Source organism: Poromitra crassiceps, assembly GCF_964638095.1.
Source record: "Poromitra crassiceps genome assembly, chromosome: 16".
NCBI classification, from domain to species: domain Eukaryota; kingdom Metazoa; phylum Chordata; class Actinopteri; order Beryciformes; family Melamphaidae; genus Poromitra; species Poromitra crassiceps.
Genome location: NC_139645.1, coordinates 24,079,810 through 24,106,638, shown reverse-complemented (window position 1 = coordinate 24,106,638; position 26,829 = coordinate 24,079,810). Strand labels below are relative to the sequence as shown.

The 26,829-nt window shown below is 43.2% G+C and overlaps 1 protein-coding gene across 1 annotated transcript; it reads right to left on the bottom strand.

Moving 5' to 3' along the window:
* Nucleotides 1-26,439, bottom strand: LOC310791535 (NLR family CARD domain-containing protein 3-like; the record flags this gene model as incomplete). The annotated part of the gene is made up of 12 exons (XM_083653209.1): nucleotides 1-97; nucleotides 863-1,036; nucleotides 6,573-8,412; nucleotides 14,327-14,336; nucleotides 14,923-14,998; nucleotides 15,191-15,304; nucleotides 18,421-18,534; nucleotides 19,541-19,661; nucleotides 19,824-19,939; nucleotides 22,384-22,504; nucleotides 22,685-22,830; nucleotides 26,333-26,439. 12 exons carry the CDS (start codon nucleotides 26,437-26,439, stop codon nucleotides 1-3), a joined length of 3,036 nt encoding a protein of 1,011 aa, XP_083509335.1.
* Between the last annotated feature and the right edge of the window lie 390 nt (nucleotides 26,440-26,829).

The window sequence follows — 26,829 nt, the reverse complement described above, 5'->3', positions numbered from 1 at the left end:
TCACAGGGCTTTGATGGCAGCCTGATCTACTGTACTACTGTTATGTGTTTTTGGATGGAGGTTTGGTGTGTTGTTGTTTTGTGTCAAACTTGCCAGCCTGTTGGAAGAGTTTGACACAACAAAAAGAAAGAACACAAATAGATACAATACTTTAAAGGATGGCTTTACTGGTAATCAACCCACTTTGTATCATTAATAATCTTGGTAATATAAGCACATGGGCAGTGTTTACCTCTCTGTGTTTTCCTCACGGAGATCTCCCATTTCCTCCTCTGGCAAAGCGCTCCGTTGTGACGCGTTTCACGTCACAACGCGTCACAACGGAGCTGCAGAAGTTCTGCTGGAGACGTGGAATCTGCTCGAGGGCTGTTATTGTTTATTTTATTTTTTAAGTATGCGCACATCCACAGAGAATGCATTGAGAGCCTTAAGGAGCCTTAATGACTTGCAGCTGACGGGGGCAGAGTTTCTGCAGACAGGAGCAGGAGCATTTTTCTCCGTGAAGTAAACAGAGAGAAGATAAAGGCTGCCCATGTGCTTATATTACTGAGATTATATATGATACAAAGTGGGTTGATTACCAGTAAAGCCGTCCTTTAAAGACAAGAAAGCAAGTATTATATAACAGAATCAAAGAAGTTGCATAAATAGTAATCAGGTGAATTAGGGCCTATATGACTCTCCCTCTCTCTCCTCTCCAGAGTAAAATGATTAAGGCCAACAACATGAGTAGAATTTGAGATCTAAGCCCCTAAAACCAGATCATGTCTGATTTCAGATTGATCGACTCTATACAGACGTCCACACATTACAAAATCCATATAATATTCATATCAGCACATTATTAAATATGATGTCTGACCTCAGAGTCTCCAGTCTGCAGTGTGGACTCTCCAGTCCGGCACAGAGCAGCTTCACTTTTTTTGAATCATGCAGGTTGCTGTCACTCAGGTCCAGTTCTGTCAGATGGGAGTTGGACTTCAGAGCTGAGGCCACGACTTCACAGTGAACCTCTGTCAACTCGCAGAACCTCAATCTGAATAAAGAATAAAGAAGAAGTTGAACTTCACAGCTGAGACCAGGGGCCCTGGTCTCGCAAACGCAGTGATTAGTGCTTGTGCGGTGTTTAACGGTGGGCACTAGTGCAATTTAGAGGCGTGACCAAACCCTCTGCTATTCTCCCTGCCACGCAAAATGCCTGAGTGCTGTGTGCAAAATCATGAAATGGGCGTGCTTATCACCTGTGCAGGCAAGAATGATGCAGGCCACACTGATTGGTTTGATTGATGTAAAGCCCAGACCCTGGGCATCACATCAATCAAACCAATCAGATTCCCGTCTCTCACTCCCTTTAATACCGTTTGTGGGTGTGGAGAACCCGGCACATATTTGTATTAATTAATTAATTCTAGAGTTCCTACTATCACCTTCACGTTATAGGCAAGCAGTGAGTCTGTGTCCTTTTTACATGTGAGAGTTAATACATGTGAATTACTACAAAGATAGATAGGGCCCCAGGACTTCAGAGCTGAGACCAGGGGCCTTATCATCGTAAAAGCGGTAATTGAGCGCTTGCGCGTGTTTAGCGCTGAGCGCACCACAAAATGGGGGCGTGCTCAAGTGTGTTGTCATCTCACAACAATCATCACATCATTTAAAAACATCTGTGATTTGCAGCTTTTAATTGATGCAATTCTGGTTCTTTAGTTGGCTGGAAAATAGAAACGTGTTTGCAACGAGGAAACAGGGACATTTGCTTGACAATAATATTGCAAGTAGGCTACAATGTCCAAGTTTTCTCAATTCATTTCCCATTAACCCCTATTTGTATCCTATTTTCTTCCTGAGGGAGGGAGATGGGAACTGACAGATGTAGGCTACTCAAAGGGGAGGAATAATTGTGAACTAATATTATAGTAGGCTATTAATTGGCATTAAGGCATTGGTGATTAATTAATCTGGGCGATTCTGTATGGTGTATGGTGGTGTATGGTGTGTGTGCACGGCACGCACATCATACTGCATTGCACCATCATCACACCATACTCAATCTCACGTCAACCTTACGCGTGCGTGAGGTTTTGGAGAGAGAGAGAGGGGCTATAATCGATCATATTAACAAAACATTTTCACCTCATAATTTTCACATAAATTACACATTATTTTTTAATGTGCACTTAAGGGAATACCAAACAGGTGTTGTCTATTCATTTTAAGGATGACATTTAACTGTGAAATTGCACGATACTCTAATCTCCATGTGTAATTTGGACATCTCTACACCATCACATCAACACCATCACATAACAATAACACTGGGCCCTATCGTGACAAAAGCGGTAATTTAGCGCTTGCGCCGGGCGCAGCACAAATTAATGGACGTTCCCAAATCATCTGCTATTCTCTGTGATGCACAAAATGCCACTTGTCCCAGCGCCACAGTGATTTATGCAGGATTAACTCTGGAAATTATTCAGAGGTGTGCAGGCTTGGTGAGGGCGTTATCATCCACACAACCAATCAGTGTCGCTCCTTTCATTCCCTCCAATTCATTTGCGCAAATGTCATATGGTTGTCCACGCGCATTAGACGTTTTGTTCATATAAATAGGCTATAACATACACATGTAAAAAATATCTGTTTCCTCAATAGGCAGGGATGTGTGAGAATTTAATTCTAGCCTATTTCAACATATCAAAATTGTCCCAAGTGCCAGGTTCATCTTAATGCATGCATACGTGCAATTGCAGGGAAGGGGGTTACCTCTGTCACTGGCCCACACAATTTGCTCAAAGTAATCTACTGTGTGTGTGTGTGTGCGTGTGTGTGTGTGTGTGTGTGTGTGTGTGTGTGTGTAGGCGCGGACTGCATAATCGGGCACGTCGGGCAAATGCCCGGTGGCCTGGCCTGCAATTTTTTTTTTTTTTGGTGCCCGCAGTCAGGCCACTCACTGAACAGCAGGCCAGGCGCTGCCTACTGGTTTACTAGTGGTTTTATTACTTTATTAGTTAGTCTGAAGTAATAATTACACTTCAGGGTTAAAGTGGGTGCATCTCATTGTAAAATTGGACTCGGCCCAAATTGGGCTTCAAACGGCCCAAATTGGGCTTCAAACGGCCCAAATCTGGCTTCAAACAGCCCCAATTTTTCGCAGGCACGCGCGTCGGCCCGTTTCAGCCTGGCCTGCTTGGTATCTAATGCCCGGCCTGAATTATGATCCCAGTCCGCCCCTGTGTGTGTGTGTGTGTGTGTGCACACGCACACACAAGGTTTTGGAGAGAGAGGGAGGGTAGCCTACAAGACGATGTCAGCATGATCGTGGTACTTTACATGTGATTAAGGTTTTCAGTGAATAATAGTTGATTGCCTCACTGAGTAATCTGCTGTTACCCAATTTTAGCAGCAGAATTTGATGTCCTGGCATTTGTATTTTAATGGGACATCCGTGTGCAAAGAATTGTGCGCTTGCTGACGATAGGAGAAGGCAAGGATTTTGCGGGGACACGCCTGGTTTGGCTTGGGCACGCCTGGTTTGGCTTGGGCACGCCTGGTTTGGCTTGGGCACGCCCACCTGTGTTTGGCCCAGATGCCGGCGCAAAACTGGAAGGTGTCGTGCCCAACACACAAAGCAAAAGACGTGTTTTAAGGCGTGCAAACCCAGGCTCAAGCGCAAAAAGCTAGCACTTGTACCAAGATAGGGCCCCAAGGATTTGCCGTGCACTGCTGGAGCAGTGCGGAGAATAATGGTGCGCTCAGGGATGATAGCAAACGTGAGGATTTAGCGTGGCCATGCCTGGTTTACCATAAGGCACACCCACAGATGCGCCGGGCCGGAAAACCCGGTGCAAAAGTGGACGCTATCGTACCGAAGATAGCATAAACACGCAGAATGGTACGCAATCCAGGGAGCAAGTGCAAAAAGCAAATAGCGCTTGTACCAAGATAGGGCCCCAGGACTCCAGAGCTGAGACCAGGGACCGGTTGTACAAAACACCTTGAGTTAAGATTTAAGGTGCCCATTAACATTTTAACCTTAAGGAGAAGATTTATAAGGGTGTGCTCAGACTCTAAGGAAAATCTTAACTCAAGGTGTTTTGTACAACCGGCCCCAGGACTTCAGAGCTGAGGTCTCAGAGTTCACAGATAGAAAGACTGTTTACAGATTTAATGTAAAATAAGAGATTATCAAACCTGAGACCAGCATCCTAATCAAAACCTATTAAGCACTCCTCCTCCTCCTGACCTATACTACTACTAATAAAGAATAATACTAATAGCAATAATTTATACTATAGAATTTGACATTTTCCAAAAGTGATTAATGTATAATATAAGCATAAACCAAACAGAAAATAATACATGAACGCAATTGTATCATAATAAAGCATTTCTGTAAAAAACAGTTTAAGAAAATAATGAAAAATTATGGAGATTTCAGTGTGAGCTCCACAGGCTGTTCAGTTGTGGTAAAACAGATCAGTAGAACAGCCTGACACCATTAGAGTCAGTCTGGCTTCACCACAGATTTGGTTGGGGTTTAGTAACTTTGAAAGTTTTGAGCCTACAGCATCATATTTACCACTTTGTCAGCTCGGTCATGTGACTCTCTGTAATTATGATATTTGTGACATGAGCTGAAGGCAGGAGAAGACTGGGGGAAACTTTCATACACAAATCAACTTCATTGCAGTAGTTAGCTAGCTAGCAATCATGTCACGGTGCCAGGGTCTGCATGGGAGATTAGTTCCTGGTGTGCGCACACACACACACACACACACACACACACACACACACACACACACACACACACACACACACACACACACACACACACACACACACACACATATATATATATACTGTACACACACACATATATATATATATTGTGGTGACCACAACATAATCTGCTAGCGATCTATAGCGGACTTGGGACAGAAACCTCACGTGCAGTCATGTGACTCTGGTGGATTGAGCAGCTGGGGCTATTTAAGCTAATCAAGTCTCTTGTTCTTGAGTCTCGTCTCCTAGCACAGGAGGCAACTAGACCACTACACAGCCTGCAGCTACTAGCTAGCTTACCACTCTTAGCTATAGCTACCAACGTGCTGTAACCTCCATGTACATAGATAGGGATCTGTAAATAAACGATGCCAGAAACCTGCTGGATCAACTTTTACCTTCCTCATTTGTCATTCCCTACTATATATATATATATATATATATATATATATATATATAATAGAGTTTATATATAGGCTATAGTTTATATAGGTGTGTATATATACAGTATGGTTTATATAATACATTAGTAGTATTACTAGTATTGTCTTTTAAATGGGCACTGCACTTTTAACATCTTAACACTGCTTTTGTCAGTTGTGTTTTTAATGATGTGTGTCTGTGTGTTTTGTAACATGCACCTGAGCCTGGTCGAAGGAAAAATGTCTGATGCTTTGTGACAGACAATAACATGTTTGAATCTTGAATCTTAATCATTGGTATGAAATATTGTAACTCTGATGTGTGTGTCAGGTATGAAGGTCACTCTAGTCTACACCAGGGGTTTTAAAAGGGTGGAAGACTGCGCCTCCCCTCAGAGAACATATAGACCAACACCCCCCTCCCTCCTCCCCACACACACACACACACACACACTCTCTCTCTCTCTCTCTCTCTCTCTCTCTCTCTCTCTCTCTCTCTCTCTCTCTCTCTCTCTCTCTCTCTCTCTCTCTCTCTCTCTCTCTCTCTCTCTCTCTCTCTCTCTCTCTCTCTCTCTCTCTCTCTCTCTCTCTCTCTCAACATTTATTATTGCCATTATTACCTACTATTATTGTTCTATGCTCCACTCGGGCATAACGAGTTCCAAAAATGTTGTAAACATCTTTATCCTATATTCTTTAATATTTTAAAACCTCTTTATCCTGCTATTTTCAAATATCCTCTTTTTAAACATTGTATACATCTTTATCCACTCTGAAGGACTTTTAATCGTTTTTTTAATCATCTTTATTATAACTAGTGGGATACCCGCCCCGTGCAGTGTATCGAGTAAATGTTGTGTTCTCTGCATGTTCATCCTCTATGGACTGTGTCTGCAGCCAGGCTGGCCAGCGTGGACAGACAGTTCTCCAGCCCCATAAATCTTGTAGAATTGGTCTGAAATAGCTCCCCAACAGATACAAAAATATGACCATATATGTGTTTGATGTACATACAAATAACTGCCGCAATCGGATTGGTGAAACACGCATTTAAAAAAAATTGTGTTTTCCTTCTTTCTGGTTTCTCCTCTGACAGCCTGAGCTCACCTCACAGAGGCAGTCAGACTGTGGGCGATGTGCCCCTGGATGAAGCCACGGTCTGCGTGACGTAAATTCCGTCATCAGAGGGTGTGCATACAGGCTCTCTGCAGACAACCACCTACGCTACTTTTGTGACTGGACGGACATGTCTGGTGGAGGCTGTGCATTTTCTTCTATTTTTTCCGCGTCACGTCAGGGGAGGCGTGCCTCACACTTTAAAAACTGCTTGTCTAGACTGTTCTATACTGTTACTAACGGAGTACTAACCGAGCCTTCCTGCAGTTCCTCACAGCTGGGATCAGTCTCTGTCGCCCCAACATTGATGTGTTGTAGGCCTCCAGGTCGAACACATCCAGAACCTCCTCTGACATCTGCAGCATGTAGGCCAGAGCTGAGCAGTGGATCTCAGATAGTTTATTCTCTGATCTGTTCTCTGACTTCAGGAACTTTTGGATCTCCTGGTGTACTGACTGGTCATTCATCTCAATCAAACAGTGGAAGATGTTGATGCTTCTTTCAGGAGATGTATTGTAGTCTTCTCCTTTTCTATCATCACTGTTCATCTCCTTCAGGTTACTGATGGCTCTCTGGATGCTTTCAGGCCTGCTCTCTGTCTGACCCAGCAGGCCTTGTAAGAGTTTCTGGCTGGACTCCAGTGAGAGGCCATGAAGGAAGCGGACCAAGAGGTCCAGGTGGCCATTTTTACTGTTCAGGGATTTGACCATGGCTCTCCTCAGAAAGACATCCAGGGATTGTTCACCATCATCTTCTTCTTCTTCTTCTTCTTCTTTCAGGAATGTCTCCAGCACCCTCTCATCCCCGTTCTTGTGACAGTAGAACATGTAGACAGCAGCGAGAAACTCCTGAATGCTCAGATGGACAAAACAGAAGACCTTCTCCTGCTGGTACAGCACACACTCCTCTTTAAAGATCTGTGTGAAGACTCCTGAGTACACTGAGGCTGCTGTCATATCAATGGCGCACTCTTTCAGGTCGGCTTCATAGAAAATCAGGTTGCCCTTCTCCAGCTGCTCAAAAGCCAGTTTTCCCAGAGAGAGAATCATCTCCCTGGTCTCTGTAGTCCAGTGTGGATCTGTCTCAGCTCTCCCATGATACTTGATGTTCTGCTGTTTGCACTGAACCAGCAGGAAGTGGATGTACATCTCAGTCAGGGTCTTGGGCAGGTCTTTTCCCTCACTGGTTTTCAACAGATCGCTCAGAACTGTAGCAGAGATCCAGCAGAAGATTGGGATGTGGCACATGATGTGAAGGGTCCGTGACGTCTTGATGTGTTTGATTATTCTTTTGGCCTGCTGCTCATCTGTGAATCTCTTCCTGAAGTACTCTTCCTTCTGTGGGTCAGTGAAGCCTCTCACCTCTGTCACCATGTCAACAAACTCTCCAGGGATCTGATTGGCTGCTGCAGGTCGTGTGGTTACCCAGATGCGAGCAAGGGGAAGCAGTCTCCTCTTGATGAGGTTTGTCAGTAGCACATCCACTGAGGTCGACTCTGTAACATCAGTCAGGATCTTGTTGTTCTGGAAGTCCAGAGGAAATCGACACTCATCCAGACCATCAAAGATGAACACAACCTGGAACTTGTCAAACCTGCAGATTCCTGCTTCTTTGGTGTCAGGAAAGAAGAGATGAAGAAGTTCCACCAAGCTGAACTCTTTATCTTTCAGCAGATTCAGCTCTCTGAAAGTGAATAAAAATATGAATTGTATGTCCTGGTTGGTTTTGTCCTCAGCCCAGTCCAGAGTGAACTTCTGTGTTAAGACTGTTTTCCCAATGCCAGCCACTCCCTTTGTCATCAATGTTCTGGTTGGTTTGTCTCTTCCAGGTAAGGGATTAAAGATGTCTTCACATCTGATGGTTGTTTCTGCTCTCACTGATTTCCTAAATGCAGCTTCAATCTGTCTGATCTCATGTTCATCATTGACCTCTCCACTCCCTCCCTCTGTGAGGTAATGCTCTGTGTACATCTGATTCAGAAGTGTTGGGTTTCCTGCTTTAGCAATGCCCTCAAACAAACACTGAAACTTCTCCTTCAGACTGGATTTGTGTTTTTGTTGTGGGTGTTGATGTTGATGTTGATGTTGAGTTTCTGAAAGAACAAAGAACATCAGTGAGCAGATGTTTTGGTAAACATGAGAAATGTGAACATTTCCTGGTAAATGTGTATCTCCACTCCATGACATCTCTTCAGTTCATCAGTGGTGAGCGGACAAACAGGTCCTGATTGTGTGCAGCTCAGTGTGAAAGACAACTGGTGTGGTGCTGTTTTGTTTCCCAGTGTGCACCACTGTGTTCAGCATATCACACTCACATTAACACATTAATAATTTTACCAGATTATCCAGAGGGATTCTGCTCATTGACCTTTAAATCTTGTAATGAATAGATCTTGTTTGGCAAATGTTTAGATTTTCAGCAGAGTTTGGACATGCTCATGGCTTCTATCATTTTAAACTATAGCCACTATAAACCGTAAAGTTCCAACATGAAGGAGGACTAAACTCAGTTTCTTTATCTTGTGTTCTTGTTGGAATGGATTTGGCATGTTCCAAACCGATGACTCAAATACATTCAGAAAAAAATTAACAGGTCTTAACAAGTCAAATGAGATCAAAATGAGCAAAACTCAAATATAATGTTCTTCTCTCTCTCTAATAATTTGTTTCTTGTTTGGTTATATGTTCTTTCTTTGTTGCGGTTGAGAACTGTGGCTTAACAGCATCTTCCAGCTACAGCTTGTGCACCTGATTCAAATGAATTAGATGAGGCGCCCCAAATGATTTGTTCCTATATTGTTTTGTCAATTCTTTCACTTATAGGTGGCATCATTGTCTTGAAAACTAAGCAAAACTCTAACAGACATAAATCACCCATTGTCCACCACCTCCCCTCTCTCTCCATGACATTGAAGCTGTTAAAGACTCTTACTCCTCTGCAGCTCCTCAGCCAGTTCCTCCTGCTTCATTCTCCTCAGGAAGAGCAGTGTGATGTTTAGAAAAGCCTCTGTGCTCCCCCTCGGCTCTTTCTCCACACCATCCACCTCCTCCTCCACCCTCTGACTCTCTGAGCATTCTGCCTCATCTGGACTCAGAACCCTCCGGAACCTTCTCAGCTCCATCTTCACAAAGGTGACGATGTTCTCCTCAAGCAGCTGGAACAGAATAATATACACATTAAACCTTCATACTAAAATCTGCACACAAAATGACATCCATCTTGCAGAGACTGAAAGCCTGCACTGATCTAAAGAGTGCAGCATGGAGATTCAACATGATCTCACAAATAATTATGGAATAGAAATGTTGACCCACAGCACAAAGCCTTCTAGTTTCACAACAATGGCTCTAAAATTGTTGAATGTGAACATCAGTTTCTGCCTTAGTCCACAGCTATTTCCTGGTTACTGAGCTGGCCGTGACCACCGAGTTGCCCCAGTAGAGAGTTGTGGGAGCATCATCCTCACCTCATCCCCGCCTCGGCCCCGCCCTCTAGCGGCCAAACAAACTTTATTTTTGAACAATTTTAAATGTGTTTTGGTGAAAGTAGAACGTCTGGGCTCTGGACCCACGTTACTATGTCACAAGTCTTTGTGAGACTGAGTTGGGACATTATAATGACCAGAATGGTTTATATGCTACGCCCTGCAGAAAAATACAATCATGACAGTAGTTAGATAACTTTCTTAATTTTTAGAAATCCATCTTTCTTTCTTTGTTTCTTTCTTATTCTTAGTACTTATTAGGATTTTGCTTATATTATTGTAGTACTGTGTACTCACTAGTTTCCTGGATGCTGCTTCAATCTGTCTGACCTCATGTTCATCATTGACCTCTCCACTCCCTCCCTCTGTGAGGTAATGCTCTGTGTACATCTGATTCAGAAGTGTTGGGTTTCCTGCTTTAGCAATGCCCTCAAACAAACACTGAAACTTCTCCTTCAGACTGGATTTGTGTTCTTGTTGTGGATGTTGAGTTTCTGAAAGAACAAACAACATCAGTGAGCAGATGTTTTGGTAAACATGAGAAATGTGAACATTTCCTGGTAAATGTGTATCTCCACTCCATGACATCTCTTCAGCTCATCAGTGGTGAGTGGACAAACAGGTCCTGATTGTGTGCAGCTCAGTGTGAAAGACAACTGGTGTGGTGCTGTTTTGTTTCCCAGTGTGCACCACTGTGTTCAGCATATTACACTCACATTAACAAATTAATAATTTTACCAGATTATCCAGAGGGTTTCTGCTCATTTAACTTTAAATCTTGTAATGAATAGATCTTGTTTGGCAAATGTTTATATTTTCAGCAGAGTTTGGACATGCTCATGGCTTCTATCATTTTAAACTATAGCCACTATAAACTGTAAAGTTCCAACATGAAGGAGGGCTAGACTCAGTTTCTTTATCCTGTGTTCTTGTTGGAATGGATTTGACATGTTCCAAACCGATGATGACTCAAATACATTCCGAAAAAATTAAACAGGTCTTAACACGTTCACTGCCGTTGACGAGATATCTCGTCTTAAAAAATCCAACGGTTGACTGCCGTTGACGAGATATCTCGTCTTAAAAAAAAAAAAAAAAAATTGACGGTGGGACGTGGATCTAACCCTTTTACGTCTCCTATACAAATATTAGAGGTATTGAATGTGTATAATCTATTTTACCGACCCACTGAGTGGCGACAGTGCTCTCCAGAGTAGAAAGAGCCGAGCCAAAACTGCAGGGGAAAGCGCGAGGAAACCGTTCTCATACTGTAAAATGGATTGGCGAAAACGCTTTCGCTTTCGCGCTGACGCACAGCGGTGGCGCACAACGGTGGGGGGTTCCAAGAATAGACTGGGTGCACACTTTGAAACACGCAGCATAAATAAGCCCAGAATCGCAAGAGCTTCATCAGAGCTCTCAACCGAAACCCCAAGAAACGAGCGAGCCCCATCCAGACTCGCCCCGACGAGGGGCAGCCAGGCAGCAGCCAGGCAGCAGCAACTCGCTTGTGACAGACCCGCTGCAGAGCCAAGGAGGGCGGAGGAGAACGCCCACGGAGGGAGGAGTTTGAAGCAGAGGGGGGTTTCCTGCTGTTATGGAGGAAATTACTGTTCAAAACTATTGTTTAGATGTCTGACGTCTTACTGATGCCAAAAATGAATGGTTAAAGTGACTGTTCTATCGAATTTCACAAAAAGCCGTTTATCTCAGCTTAAATTTTCAGACGCTGAAACCATGCTGTATTCAACTGCTAATGCTTACATAACTACTAACTCTACAAACTAACTCTTTTAGACAGAGAAAGCACACATTCTATTAGTTCTTTTGAGATATTTTGTGTTCACAAAATCCTAACAGAAAAGAATCCTCGGCTCTTGAAAGATGAGCCAGAATCCTCAAAAAAAAACCTTGGCAGAAGCTAACTACAGTATTGAAAAAAGGCTGGCAGTGAATGTGTTAACAAGTCAAATGAGATCAAAATGAGCAAAAGTCAAATATAATGTTCTTCTCTCTCTCTCTAATAATTTGTTTCTTGTTTCGTTATGTTCTTTCTTTGTTGCGGTTGAGAACTGTGGCTTGACAGCATCTTCCAGCTACAGCTTGTGCACCTGATTCAAATGAATTAGATGAGGTGCCCCAAATGATTTGTTCCTATATTGTTTTGCCAATTCTTTCACTTATAGGTGGCATCATTGTCTTGAAAACTAAGCAAAACTCTAACAGACATAAATCACCCATTGTCCACCACCTCCCCTCTCTCTCCATGACCTTAAAGCTGTTAAAGACTCTTACTCCTCTGCAGCTCCTCCTGCTTCATTCTCCTCAGGAAGAGCAGAAAAGCCTCTGTGCTCCTCCTCAGCTCTTCCTCCACACCATCCACCACCTCCTCCTCCTCACTCTGACTCTCTGAGCATTCTGCCTCATCTGGACTCAACCTTCTCAGCTCCATCTTCACAAAGGTGACGATGTTCTCCTCAAGCAGCTGGAACAGAATAATATACATATTAAACCTTCATAGTAAAATCTGCACACAAAATTACATCCATCTTGCAGAGACTGAAAGGCTGCACTGATCTAAAGAGTGCAGCATGGAGATTCAACATGATCTCACAAATAATTATGGAATAGAAATGTTGACCCACAGCACAAAGCCTTCTAGGTTCACAACAATGGCTCTAAAATTGTTGAATGTGAACATCAGTTTCTGCCTCAGTCCACAGCTACTTCCTGGTTACTGAGCCGGCCGTGACCACCGAGTTGCCCCAGTAGAGAGTTGTGGGAGCCTCATCCTCGCCTCATCCCCGCCTCGGCCCCGCCCTCTAGTGGTCAAACAAACTTTATTTTTGAACAATTTTAAATGTGTTTTGATGAAAGTAGAATGTCTGGGCTGTGGACCCACGTTACTATGTCACAATTCTTTGTGAGACTGTGTTGGGACATTATAATGACCAGAATGGTTTATAGCTACGCCCTGCAGAAAATTACAATCATGACAGTAGTCAGATCATTTTCTTAATTTTTTAGAAATCCATCTTTCTTTCTTTCTTTCTTTCTTTTCTTTCTTGCTTCTTTCTTTGCTTATATTATTGTAGTACTGGAGGTGTACCGTTAGGGGGGGCTGTAGGGAAAGTACTGTACTGACATATTTGGGTCAAAGGTTTCTCTTGTCCATGAAATGACATCATCCTAAAATGAAGGAAGAGCAGCTGATGTTGATGATACTGATTGAGGACGCCGACAGATGAACCACATGGATCAAAAGCAGTCTGGTAGCTGAAGTGAAGCTATGTTTCTTGAGGACAGCTGGTCGTGTGTGGACGCACAGACCTGTGAAGCTATGTTTGTTGAGGACAGCTGGTCGTGTGTGGACGCACAGACCTGTGAAGCTATGTTTCTTGAGGACAGCTGGTCGTGTGTGGACGCACAGACCTGTGAAGCTATGTTTCTTGAGGACAGCTGGTCGTGTGTGGACACACAGACCTGTGAAGCTATGTTTCTTGAGGACAGCTGGTCGTGTGTGGACGCACAGACCTGTGAAGCTACTGTTTCTTGAGGACAGCTGGTCGTGTGTGGACACACAGACCTGTGAAGCTATGTTTCTTGAGGACAGCTGGTCGTGTGTGGACACAGACCTGTGAAGCTATGTTTCTTGAGGACAGCTGGTCGTGTGTGGACACAGACCTGTGAAGCTATGTTTCTTGAGGACAGCTGGTCGTGTGTGGACGCACAGACCTGTGAAGCTACTGTTTCTTGAGGACAGCTGGTCGTGTGTGGACGCACAGACCTGTGAAGCTATGTTTCTTGAGGACAGCTGGTCGTGTGTGGACACAGACCTGTGAAGCTATGTTTCTTGAGGACAGCTGGTCGTGTGTGGACGCACAGACCTGTGAAGCTACTGTTTCTTGAGGACAGTTGGTCGTGTGTGGACACACAGACCTGTGAAGCTATGTTTCTTGAGGACAGTTGGTCGTGTGTGGACACAGACCTGTGAAGCTATGTTTCTTGAGGACAGCTGGTCGTGTGTGGATGCACAGACCTGTGAAGCTACTGTTTCTTGAGGACAGCTGGTCGTGTGTGGACGCACAGACCTGTGAAGCTACTGTTTCTTGAGGACAGCTGGTCGTGTGTGGACGCACAGACCTGTGAAGCTATGTTTCTTGAGGACAGTTGGTCCTGTGTGGACACAGACCTGTGAAGCTATGTTTCTTGAGGACAGCTGGTCGTGTGTGGACGCACAGACCTGTGAAGCTATGTTTCTTGAGGACAGTTGGTCGTGTGTGGACACACAGACCTGTGAAGCTATGTTTCTTGAGGACAGCTGGTCGTGTGTGGACGCACAGACCTGTGAAGCTATGTTTCTTGAGGACAGTTGGTCGTGTGTGGACACACAGACCTGTGAAGCTATGTTTCTTGAGGACAGCTGGTCATGTGTGGACGCACAGACATGTAGAACTGATGATTAAGACTGTTTGGTAACTAACGTAGCGGTAGCGTCCGCTATGTTAGTTACCAAACTAACGTAGCAGACACTACAGGAGTAGCAATCAACACCACATGACATGATAGACTTGCACCTTCTCAAACTAATAGGATATTTGATCATCTACACCAGCGTTTCTCAACTGGTGGGTCGCTTCCCAAAGGTGGGTCGCGGGGCCGTTTTGATTGGGTCGCGGACATTGGCCATTTTTTTTATTTTTTTTTCATATTTCATTTGAGTTAAATTCAGATTATTGAAACTGGATTAGCCTGACCAGTTTTACTTGTTTAACAAGCTGAAGCATATGCTCTGCCTGTAATTCAAGAGAAGTCTGCCTTTTCATTTCATAGGCTATTTAATTTTAGTTCAATTTTTTAGTTCACCTGTCTATATGATCTCTCAGGGGAGGCTCACTCTCCCACTCTTTCAAAACTCCTGGGTTAGGCATAACTTAGTCACTCCTAACCTTAATAACTAGCTGTGATGTTAGGCATAACTTAGTAACTCCTAACCATAATAACTAGCCATGATACAGTAGCCTCTGTCCCTTTTGTAACAGGTTGATTTCACTTGATGGTGAAGTACAGGGTGTTTTTGTGTGTAGCTGAAGTAAAATGTGTTATTTCTTTTCACACCGTAAATACGGAGTCCAGGTCTGTTTGATGCTCCTGGGCAGACGGACCACTGGAAACCTCTGACCTCTCCTTGACTCTGTTGAGAGGACATGATGTATGAGGTCATATAAGGTCACACGGTCACACACACACACACACACACACACACACACACACACACACACACACACACACACACACACACACAATGAACTCAACTGGATGTGATCGGACCAATTCTATATCTGATAACTGTGTATCTGTTGTGATTTCAGTTTCAAATAAATACCTCAGATCAGTAGAGTGCTGTCCATCTTTGAAGTTATAAGGGTGAGACATAGACCGGTCACTCTTCATGGACACACAGCTGGGCTCAGGGGAGTCTGCTCTCTCCTGCTGCATCCTGAGAGAAACACATTATGAACATTGTGAAGGTATCTGTGTCTTTATGAAGAAGACAATCAGGATGGGCTCTTCACAGGTTAGTTGGTTCAGGAGAGGCAGGCACACAGACTGCTGGTGGTTCAGCTGGTAGCTAGGCTGCTGCTGGTGCTTGGCCTGGTAGCTAGGCTGCTGCTGGGGCTTGGCCTGGTAGCTAGGCTGCTGCTGGGGCTTGGCCTGGTAGCTAGGCTGAAAATCTATGATGCTGAGGAAGCTCTCATCATCTCAGGTAAAGAGCTCCTCAGCCAAGGCTTAACGAACACTTGCCTGCAAGCTGCCTGTCTGGACTCATGACTAGAAGCCCCTAACCACACCTTTTTTACTTGCCACACCTTTTCAGGAAGAAGCAATTGCGGCGACCAATCAAATGAGTTCGGGGCGGATTTTTCCCAGCCCATACTAGGAGGAAATGTTGGTCCAGGAACAACCAGTTCGTGCTGCAACAAGTACGTACGATTTGCACCTGTGTGAGACCTGATTAATGAAACAAAGCAGTGTTTGCCTACTATTTCTCTCACTTAATATAGCTCCTTCTAATGGAGAATATGTCAGATGAGAAGTTGCAAATGGAACTGGTGTTGTCAGGTCTTGTCTGGTCTTTTGCTTGTGGAAGAAGAAAGGAAGAATAAGGAGAAACCACACTAAATGGGTATCCTGCAGCGAGAGGTGATAGACTTTACCAAAGTCACGTCATGAAAATATCAGTGTATTGGAATGATCAGATGAGATGAAGTTGGAAAATGAGCAGAGCGTTTAGTGTTTCGCTACCCCTGACCAGCCAATCAGAGTGATTTCTCTACCCCTGACCAGCCAATCAGAGTGATTTCTCTACCCCTGACCAGCCAATCAGAGTGATTTCTCTACCCCTGACCAGCCAATCAGAGTGATGTCTCTACCCCTGACCAGCCAATCAGAGTGATTTCTCTACCCCTGACCAGCCAATCAGAGTGATTTCTCTACCCCTGACCAGCCAATCAGAGTGATGTCTCTACCCCTGACCAGCCAATCAGAGTGATTTCTCTACTCCTGACCAGCCAATCAGAGTGATGTATCTACCCCTGACCAGCCAATCAGAGTGATGTCTCTACCCCTGACCAGCCAATCAGAGTGATGTCTCTACCCCTGACCAGCCGATCAGAGTGATTTCTCTACCCTGGCCCTGACCAGCCAATCAGAGTGATGTCTCTACCCCTGACCAGCCAATCAGAGTGATGTCTCTACCCCTGACCAGCCGATCAGAGTGATTTCTCTACCCTGGCCCTGACCAGCCAATCAGAGTGATGTCTCTACCCCTGACCAGCCAATCAGAGTGATGTCTCTACCCCTGACCAGCCAATCAGAGTGAATTCTCTCACCAACGACCACACGCCGATTCAAAATGTTGAATCAGCCAGAAAAGCAGCTGACAAAGCCTACTAGAGCGAATGGTGCGCGACACACCGCAAATACTAGAGCGACAGATGCCCAGACATGGCCGACAACCGACTGTCGGCTTGGTGTGTCTGGGGCGATATTGAATTTCACAATATCGAATACATATACAGTATACAGGGCCGCTGGAAGTCATTTTAAGCAGGGGGTGCTGGGAGGGAGGGACTCTCGGTGGGGCCCGCAAGGGCCCCGCCGAAAAAAATTTGGACGTTTTTTTTTTTTTTTTTTTCCATATTTAGAGGAATATCTCATTTTAAATTAACATTAGGATACTGTTGTGATGTAATTATTCAGTATTTTCTCCTTTTCTCACTCATTCAGAGCAAAGAGGGAGATATAGAGCATGATGATAATGCTCTATATCTCCCCATTTGCTCTGAATACACCAGTTAACATGACACAGACTTAACATGATAGAAATATTATCAGCAAACTTAATGACTAGACTAATTATTCTGATCTGAATGGCATATATCAAGAAACATTGACTCCTCTCTTTGCTGTATAGTGGGAGGTGCATTTTTGAGTAGGCTATTAAAATAGCATGTCAAGTTCACATTTCTTTATTGCCAGATTAAACAATTCGTATTGGTTGTTGGTTGGTTCAACACAACATGTGCGTGCATGCACACTTCTTCTTCTTCTCTAGCCTACAAGCATGTAACTTCCTTGATTGTTATTGTTGATAATTCTATTTAAATAGGCTACATTTTCATTTCCCGAAACATTCTTAAACAAGAAAGGAACATAGTGCACTGCAAAATATTTTTAATTACATTTGTAATTTTTTTTTTTTTTTTTTTTTTTTTTTGGGAAAAATCTAGGGGGTGCTGCAGCACCTGCAGCACCCCTACTTCCCGCGGCGCTGACAGTATATGTATGTATATATATATATATATATATATATATATATATATATATATATACACATTAGGGCTGTCAACGTTAACGCGTTAATCGCGTTGCGATTAAGGGCCGACCATACCGCGTTATTTTCTTTTTTATCGCGTTGATCGCATGCCGCTATTTTGTCCCTTCATCGAACCCGTACTTGTAGTCAAGCCGGTCGCAGCGGTTTCCTGTCTCCTGCCTGTGCAGGTATGGAAGAGAGCGACAGCAATACGCTTCTAAATGGCTTGTTTTACTAAAAAAAAAAAAAAAATGGCACAGTGGACAAGTCAACAGTAGTTTGCACCTTGTGTAAAACGGAATTAAAATATCACCGAAGTACATCGATTTTGAGCTATCACCTAAAAGCTAAGCATACCGGAGCAGCTAGCGGCCAGCTAGCAGCCAGCTAGCTAGCGCGAGACTCATCACTCATTCTTCCTTCAGAGTCTCGGATGCGCGAGTCCTTCTCTTGTTTTCCTGCACCTATTTGCCCTGTTATTTTGCACTATGTTGTAACGGAGTCTACAGCACAAGAATTTCACACGTGATACTTGTACTATGGAGTGACAATAAAAATCTTGAATCTTGAACACACACACACACACACACACACACACACACACACACACACACACACAACTCAACTGTGTAAATGCTGCTCTGATTGGATGTGATGAAGGATCGGACCAATTCTACATCTGATAACTGTGAATTTGACAACAGCATCTGTTGTTATCATCAGTTTCAAATAAATACCTCAGATCAGTAGAGTGCTGTCCATCTTTGAAGTTATCAGGTGGATCCATAGACCGGTCACTCTTCATGGACACACAGCTGGGCTCAGGGGAGTCTGCTCTCTGCTGCTGCATCCTGAGAGAAACACATTATGAACATTGTGAAGGTATCTGTGTCTTTATGAAGAAGACAATCAGGATGGGCTCTTCACAGGTTAGTCGGTTCAGGAGAGGCAGGCACACAGACTGCTGGTGGTTCAGCTGGTAGCTAGGCTGCTGCTGGGGCTTGGCCTGGTAGCTAGGCTGCTGCTGGGGCTTGGCCTGGTAGCTAGGCTGAAAATCTATGATGCTGAGGAAGCTCTCATCATCTCAGGTAAAGAGCTCCTCAGCCAAGGCTCAGCGAACACTTGCCTGCAAGCTGCCTGTCTGGACTCATGACTAGAAGCCCTTCCCTAACCACACACATTTGTATAAAACATTAGGTTTAGGCAAGTACAACAACGTGGTTAGGGTTTGGTTATGGTCGTGGTTAGATTATAAACCCTAATCCTAACCACATCTTTTTTACTTGCCACACCTTTTCAGGAAGAAGCAATTGCGGCGACCAATCAAATGAGTTCGGGGCAGGGTTTTCCCGGCCCGAACTAGGAGGAAATGTTGGTCCAGGAACAACCAGTTCGTGCTGCAACAAGTACGTACGATTTGCACCTGTGTGAGACCTGATTAATGAAACAAAGCAGTGTTTGCCTACTATTTCTCTTTTAATATAGCTACTTCTAATGGAGAATATGTCAGATGAAAAGTGTCAAATGGAACTGGTGTTGTCAGGTCTTGTCTGGTCTTTTATTTATATATATATATATATATATATATATATATATATATATATATATATATATATCAGTGATATACATCAATATGCTGCAGGAACTGAGCTGTAGGCCTGTTAGTGGGCTCTGTGTTCACCAGATATAGCCCATATCTGTAGCCTACTTAGCTCTTTTTACATTTTCATTATTCATCGTTTAATTTGAGTCATTGTTTGTTCAGCATTAATTTGCAGCCTTGTAAATACAAGCTCACCTCAATACTGTAGGATATCAAATAACATTTCCTCATTGAAGTATAACCAGTCCTCTTACCTTGTGTCTGAAGGTCCAGGTTCATTACTGAAAGCTGGAGGTCTGTCTTTAGACCTGTCAGTCTTCATAGACAGACAGCTGGGTACTGGAGACTCTGCTCTCTGGCGGATGGGGGAGGGTGCTGTTGAAAAATGTAAAAGTAGATTTGAAATGTAAAAACATTGGGCAGCACTGCCCTCAGGGGTTCGTGGAGGTACTGCAGGGGGTCCGCCAATTTTCATCAAAATAAATGTGGAAATTTTAGAAATTAATTTTAGACCAAAATAATAATATTGAGACTCACAGTCTAGGTTTTCAGGTTCTTTACTGAAGTTAAGAGGAGCATCTTTAGACCAGTCACTCTTCATAGACAGACAGCTGGGTACTGGAGACTCTGCTCTCTGCATGTGGTGCTGACCTCTGCAAACACAAATGTTTGATACATATCATCATTAGCTCTAGTAAAGACACACAACTTCTTGCAACGTTGCACATTGTCAGTTTTTCTGACGTCTGGAGTTTTTGATAACATGGTCTGTTGATAAGTGTCCAGGATGCCAGGTTTTGCATCAGTGGTATCCACGGCAACAAATGAGGAAAGATGGCCCCTCCCATTCAGCTCTTTGACGCAGTCCTGCATGTTACAAACTCATGTAGTCCCACTGAGCGCGCTCAGTCAACGTCGGGGCCGGGTAGGCTTTAGAACTGAATGCCCTTCTGGGATAAATAAAGTTATCTGAATCTGAAACAAGCTGCTCTCACCCTGTTAGGTAGTAGGACCTAACACCATTTCTACATCACAGGTTAAACTCAATGGTGTTTCATTGTAGTAGACAGAATTTTGCTTTTTTGTTTCAATTAGATTTTTTCCCCGAATGATTTTTCCAAGTCCTGCAACAGCATTCCAAAATAGTTTACGCTATCCACTTCTTCCTGATAAAATCTGTTTCTGGAATGTGATTTTGTAAAATCAGAATGGAATTCGTATGAGATTATGTTTTTTAAAACCTTTAATCTGTTCCAAAATCATTCATTCAAAGTACTTTGGATACAAATAGGAACACATCTATAGTTTGGCTTATTATTATGTTCTACTTTGAGCACATGCATAATTTGGCATGTTCTCATGTTCTCAGGCTATTATGAAGTTTAGAGTGTAACAGTCATCTTACTTTGTGTCTGAGGGTCCATGTTCTCATGTTCTCAGTCTATTATGAAGTTTAGAGTGTAACAGTCATCTTACTTTGTGTCTGAGGGTCCATGTTCTCATGTTCTCAGGCTATTATGAAGTTTAGAGTGTAACAGTCATCTTACTTTGTGTCTGAGGGTCCATGTTCTCATGTTCTCAGTCTATTATGAAGTTTACAGTGTAACAGTCACCTTACTTTGTGTCTGAGGGTCCATGTTCTCATGTTCTCAGGCTATTATGAAGTTTACAGTGTAACAGTCACCTTACTTTGTGTCTGAGGGTCCATGTTCTCATGTTCTCAGGCTATTATGAAGTTTAGAATGTAACAGTCATCTTACTTTGTGTCTGAGGGTCCATGTTCTCATGTTCTCAGGCTATTATGAAGTTTAGAGTGTAACAGTCATCTTACTTTGTGTCTGAGGGTCCATGTTCTCATGTTCTCAGGCTATTATGAAGTTTAGAGTGTAACAGTCATCTTACTTTGTGTCTGAGGGTCCATGTTCTCATGTTCTCAGTCTATTATGAAGTTTAGAGTGTAACAGTCACCTTACTTTGTGTCTGAGGGTCCATGTTCTCATACTATTATGAAGTTTAGAGTGTAACAGTCATCTTACTTTGTGTCTGAGGGTCCATGTCCACGATATGCTGCAAGAACTGAGCTGTAGGCCTATTCATCGGGTCTGTGTTCACCAGATATAGCCCATATCTGTAGTCTTAGAGGTATACATACCGCTAATTGTGATGATAGAGAAATAACGTGTGACCCCCTTATGAATAGAAAATACTTTCTTCAGTAGGGAGGTGGCCTTTTGAGCGATAGATACATAGATGTATAGCTTATATACATGATCTAAATTCTCCACATCAATATGCTGCAGGAACTGAGCTGTAGACCTGTTAGTGGGCTCTGTGTTCACCAGATATAGCCCATATCTGTAGCCTACTTAGCTCTTTTTACATTTTCATTATTCATTGTTTAATTTGAGTCATTGTTTGCTCAGCATTAATTTGCAGCCTTGTAAATACAAGCTCACCTCAATACTGTAGGACAGGGGATCCCAAACTTAAGAATGCCGTGGCCCACTTTGAAATCTGAAAATCTTCCGGGGCCCACCCACCCCTTTAATCACAACTCTGATCAACACATGAGACTAAGATGATCTATTTCCCTCTGTTTTTTATATTATATATTTTTTATTTCATTAACAGAGCAGGTGAACTTGGGCATAAGGGAAATTAATAATCCATCCAGATACAAAAACATTTGGGCAAAATACCCAAAAGCAGATAGCCTGCTAGGCTGTGAAAAGTGCTACCTTATTTGTAAAGGGGAGACTTGTGGTACCGAATAAACCAATTTTCATTCAGATAAATTGAGCTACTTTTCCCTTCCTAAATGTAACCTATGTTTGGAGCATTATTTAGACCCCTTCCTGACACTCTAGCATATTATGCTTGGTAGCGATGGATGCTTTAGGTCTTCTAGGTTCTTCTGATGACAGGATCTCCACTGTACCTTTACAACTGATCCTGCTACAGCCATTTGATTGCCCGCGGAAATCAGGAGTGTTGGCAGACCACTCGCGACCCACCTGCAGTACCTCCACGGTCCACAGTTTGGGAATCACTGTTGTCAAATAACATTTCCTCTTTGCAGTATAACCAGTCCTCATACCTTGTGTCTGAAGGTCCAGGTTCATTACTGAAGAGTGGAGGTGTGTCTTTAGACCTGTCAGTCTTCATAGACAGACAGCTGGGTACTGGAGACTCTGCTCTCTGGCGGGTAGGGTGGGATGCTGTTGAAAAATGTAAAAGTAGATTTGAAATGTAAAAACATTGCGCACCACTGCCCTCGGGGGTTTGTGGAGGTACTGCAGGGGGTCCGCCAATTTTCATCAAAATAAATGTGGATTTTTTTTTTAATGCATTTTAGACAAAAATAATAATGAGACTCACAGTCTAACCAGTTCTCTTACCTTCCTGGTTCTTTCTTTTCTTCTTTTTTTTCTTTTTCTTTCCAGGTTCATTACTGAAGAGTGGAGGTGTGTCTTTAGACCAGTCACTCTTCATAGACAGACAGCTGGGTACTGGAGACTCTGCTCTCTGCATGTGGTGCTGACCTCTGCAAACACAAATGTTTGATACATATCATCATTAGCTCTAGTAAAGACACACAACTTCTTGCAACGTTGCACATTGTCAGTTTTTCTGACATCTGGAGTTTTTGATAACATGGTCTGTTGATAAGTGTCCAGGATGCCAGGTTTTGCATCAGTGGTAACCACGGCAACAAATGAGGAAAGATGGCCCCTCCCATTCAGCTCTTTGACGCAGTCGTGCACGTTACAAACTCATGTAGTCCCACTGAGCGCGCTCAGTCAACGTTGGAGCTGAATAGACTTTAGAACTGATGCCATCATCACCGTACATTATCATCATCATCATAATCATCACCATCATCAGGTTTATAATGTGAGTGTGTCAGGTCTCCCAGGAAGCTGTTTCAAGCTTTTGAAGGAGCCTGATCTCATACAAGGCCTACAGGTATCAATGCACAAACATACATACGTAAAACACACGTATCACATGACGCTTAATACAACACATACAACATACATACATACCACATAATACATAATACAATGACAGAGTTCCATTATCAGAGGGGTGTAGATACTCATTACAAGCAGGGCCGGTTCCAGAACAAGATGACTAGCGATGCATCCTAGATAGGAAGGGGTGCACATGCATGGGCCGACCCGGGTGGCCCGTGCATGTGCACCCCTTCAAATTTTTCAGGCCGCTGGCCCGAAAAATTTGACATGTTATTTTAATAAAAATAATGCATTTTACCATCATTTCAAGTAGAATGATACCAGCCAAGCAAGAATATTTCAAGTGTTTCAAGTGCTTTACTGAAATATTTGGACCATATAATGATAATACAATTATCTCTACCTTAAAAGGTTACATATAGGTGCCAAAAAGCCATAAATTCACATCAAAGAACAAAGAAAAACAACAATTATAATTCAAGTTTAAACTAAGTGTGCAGCTGCAGCATTTATTAAAAAATAAAAATAAAAATAATAATTCCCACTCTTTTAAACTGAGCATGCAGACAATTAAAATGAGGGTGCAATGCGTGCTTTTGCACCCCTGTAAAACCGGGCCTGATTACAAGTAGGATTCAAGCAGTTTTTCTTTCAGAGCTTTCTTAACTCATTGGCTGCCATTGACGTCTAAAGACGTCAATTCAAATAGTAACCTAGGCTGCAATTGACGTCTTAAGACGTCAATTGCGTTTTTTGACGGTGGGACGTGGATCAAAGCCTGATGCATCTCCTGTAAAAATATGGGGGATTTTGAAGGTGTATAAGCTATTTTACGGACCCATTAGGTGGCCACAGTGCTCTCCGGATTAGAGAAAGATGAGAAAAAACAGCAGAAGAAGCCGTGGGGAAACGGAAACCGATGCATGCTGGAGCTAACGTTAGCTGTGAACAGCAGCCAATCCGCTCCCACAATTGAGCCTTTCTGTCTCTGTTGCGATAGTTTCTCCATATGATTAGTTGCCAGAAAAGGAGCACCCGACACCAGCGTCTTTCTGAAAAGTAAAATTATTCTCAGCTGGGAGCGCTGGGAGCCGGCGCACAAAAACGGCGGAGCGCTCTGAAAATAGACGCTGGGTGCAGCGCACTTTGAAACGTGCAGCAGAGCGAGCAGAGCAGGTAAAACTTTTTTTTCTAAATACATTGCAATAACACAATGTATATTTATGGTAGATATATTTCCACAGATCATGGATTGAGCAGGTTCAGGCATTATAGTCAGTAAAACTGCAGCAATAAAACTGTGGTCAATTGTGGTTGATAATTGTATATATTTCTACAGACTGTGGATCGAGCAGAGCCACCAGACACACTCGCACGGAGGAGGAGTTTGCAGTTGAGGGGGGTGGGGCACGCAGGGCACCATACAACACCGACCCAGACAGCAGGCTCGATGGACAGATTGGCAAACACAAGCTGGAATACCTGATGCCCACCAGCAGTAAATCAAGACCAGCAAGAAGGTATAGGGTCTGCGCACGCAGAGCTGCTGGTTGCAGCTAAAAAATATTATTTTGCCATCAAAATTCCTTTGTTTTTGCTGTTTTATTGAAGGAAATTACTGTTCAGATGTTTCAGGTGTCACTACATCAGAAAATATTAGCTTCAGAGTCAGTGATGTGCTTGAAATGCTTCATTTCACAAAAGGCTCATTATCTCCAGTTCTAGTTTGAAACATCTGTTTCTGGTGAAACCAACCTATCTAATAGGGCTGTGGCGATTCACTTATCTCCCGATTCGATACTATCACGATTCTCGGGTGCTGATTCGATTTATATTGCGATTCTTAAGTATTGCGATTCTACGATTATTGCGATTCGATATTACGATTTATTGCGATTTTTGTTTATTTTGTTCTTTTCTTTTTTCAGTTTGTTTGCTTTTTTACACTAGATTAGAACATGGGAAAAGTTGAATCATACACTAGAGACTGTATATTATATCATGAGTAGGGCTGGGCGATATAGTTAAAAACAGGGGCGGACTGGGATCATAATTCAGGCCGGGCATTAGATACCAAGCAGGCCATGCTGATATGGGCCGACACGCGTGAAATTTGGGCCGTTTGAAGCCCAATTTGGGCCGTTTGAAGCCAGATTTGGGCCGTTTGAAGTCCAATTTTACAATGAGATGCACCCACTTTAACCCTGAAGTGTAATTATTACTTCAGACTAACTAATAAAGTAATAAAACCACTAGTAAACCAGTAGGCGGCATCTGGCCTGCTGTTCAGTGAGTGGCCTGACTGCAAGCACCAATTTTTTTTTTTTTTTTTTTTTTTTTTTTTTCGATTATCGATTCTGGAATAAAATCGTGACATTAAAAATCGCGATACTTAGGTGAATCGATTTTTTCCCCCACCCCTACTATCTAATACTGCTGATAACTAAAGAACGGAAAATGATATTAATAAACCTTTTTTTGCTGATGATACAAGAGAGTCTCATCGTTCTTTGGGCGTGTTTGGTGTTTACATAGTAATATCACACAATATTCTGTGGGCCTCGAGAAATCACTGAAAACGCTCTGAAAGGGCTGGCACTGGGAGCGTCCGTTTTCCAGAAATGGCTGGCAGCCAATGAGTTAAAGGTGGAGATGGATTTCAACATTTTCGTACTGTCATCGAGCTCATTCCAGATCTGTGAGCCCCTGCATGTAATACTTAAGCTGCTACATTTAAGCTTTCTATTCTTTTCTTATACCAAACATAAGATGTTTATTTCTAGTATTATGAGTGTGCAGGGGACAGCAGACTGGAATGAGCTCAGCCAGTCTGAAATTCATATTATACACAACTTGATACATCAAACAGGCATTTTGGTGAAGATGAAAATCAGCAAGCCTCAGGAGACCATAACAATGGAACAGAGGGCGTGTGGGTGTGTTAAAGCCCGATGACATGGCTCGTATTATTTTCTTTTGCAGACTTTCAAGTTTCTTGTAGTGACTAGGAAAAGTGTTGCACCATATGACATTACAGTAGTAATGTTTAGAGTGTAACAGTCATCTTACTTTGTGTCTGAGGGTCCATGTTGAGGACTGAAGAGTAGAAACTCCTCCACAGACAGAGAGCTCTCAGGAGGCTCTGCTCCAACCTCTTCCTCCACACGAACACTCATCTTCTGAGAGGAGAAAAACACACACACACACACACACACACACACACACACACACACACACACACACACACACACACACAGCTCATGAGTAGGGCTGAACAATTTGGAGAAAACATCTAATTGTGATTTTTACCACGTGCGCAGAGCATGGTCAAGAGACGGCTCTTTAGGGTGAGTCAGTCAGTCAGTCAGTCAGTCAGTCATAATGTTCACGGAAAGAACGCTTATTTCGGGGTCACTTAATGGTGAGATTCCCTCTCGTTTCCCAATGGGGTGGTGTGTTTCAATCGACACTGCGTGAACTACAACAAGCTGTGGAGTGTCACTGTGGGCTCGCCCTGACATGCGCCCTCCCAGAGGTAGGTGGAGCTCTTTGACCCTTGGCAGAGT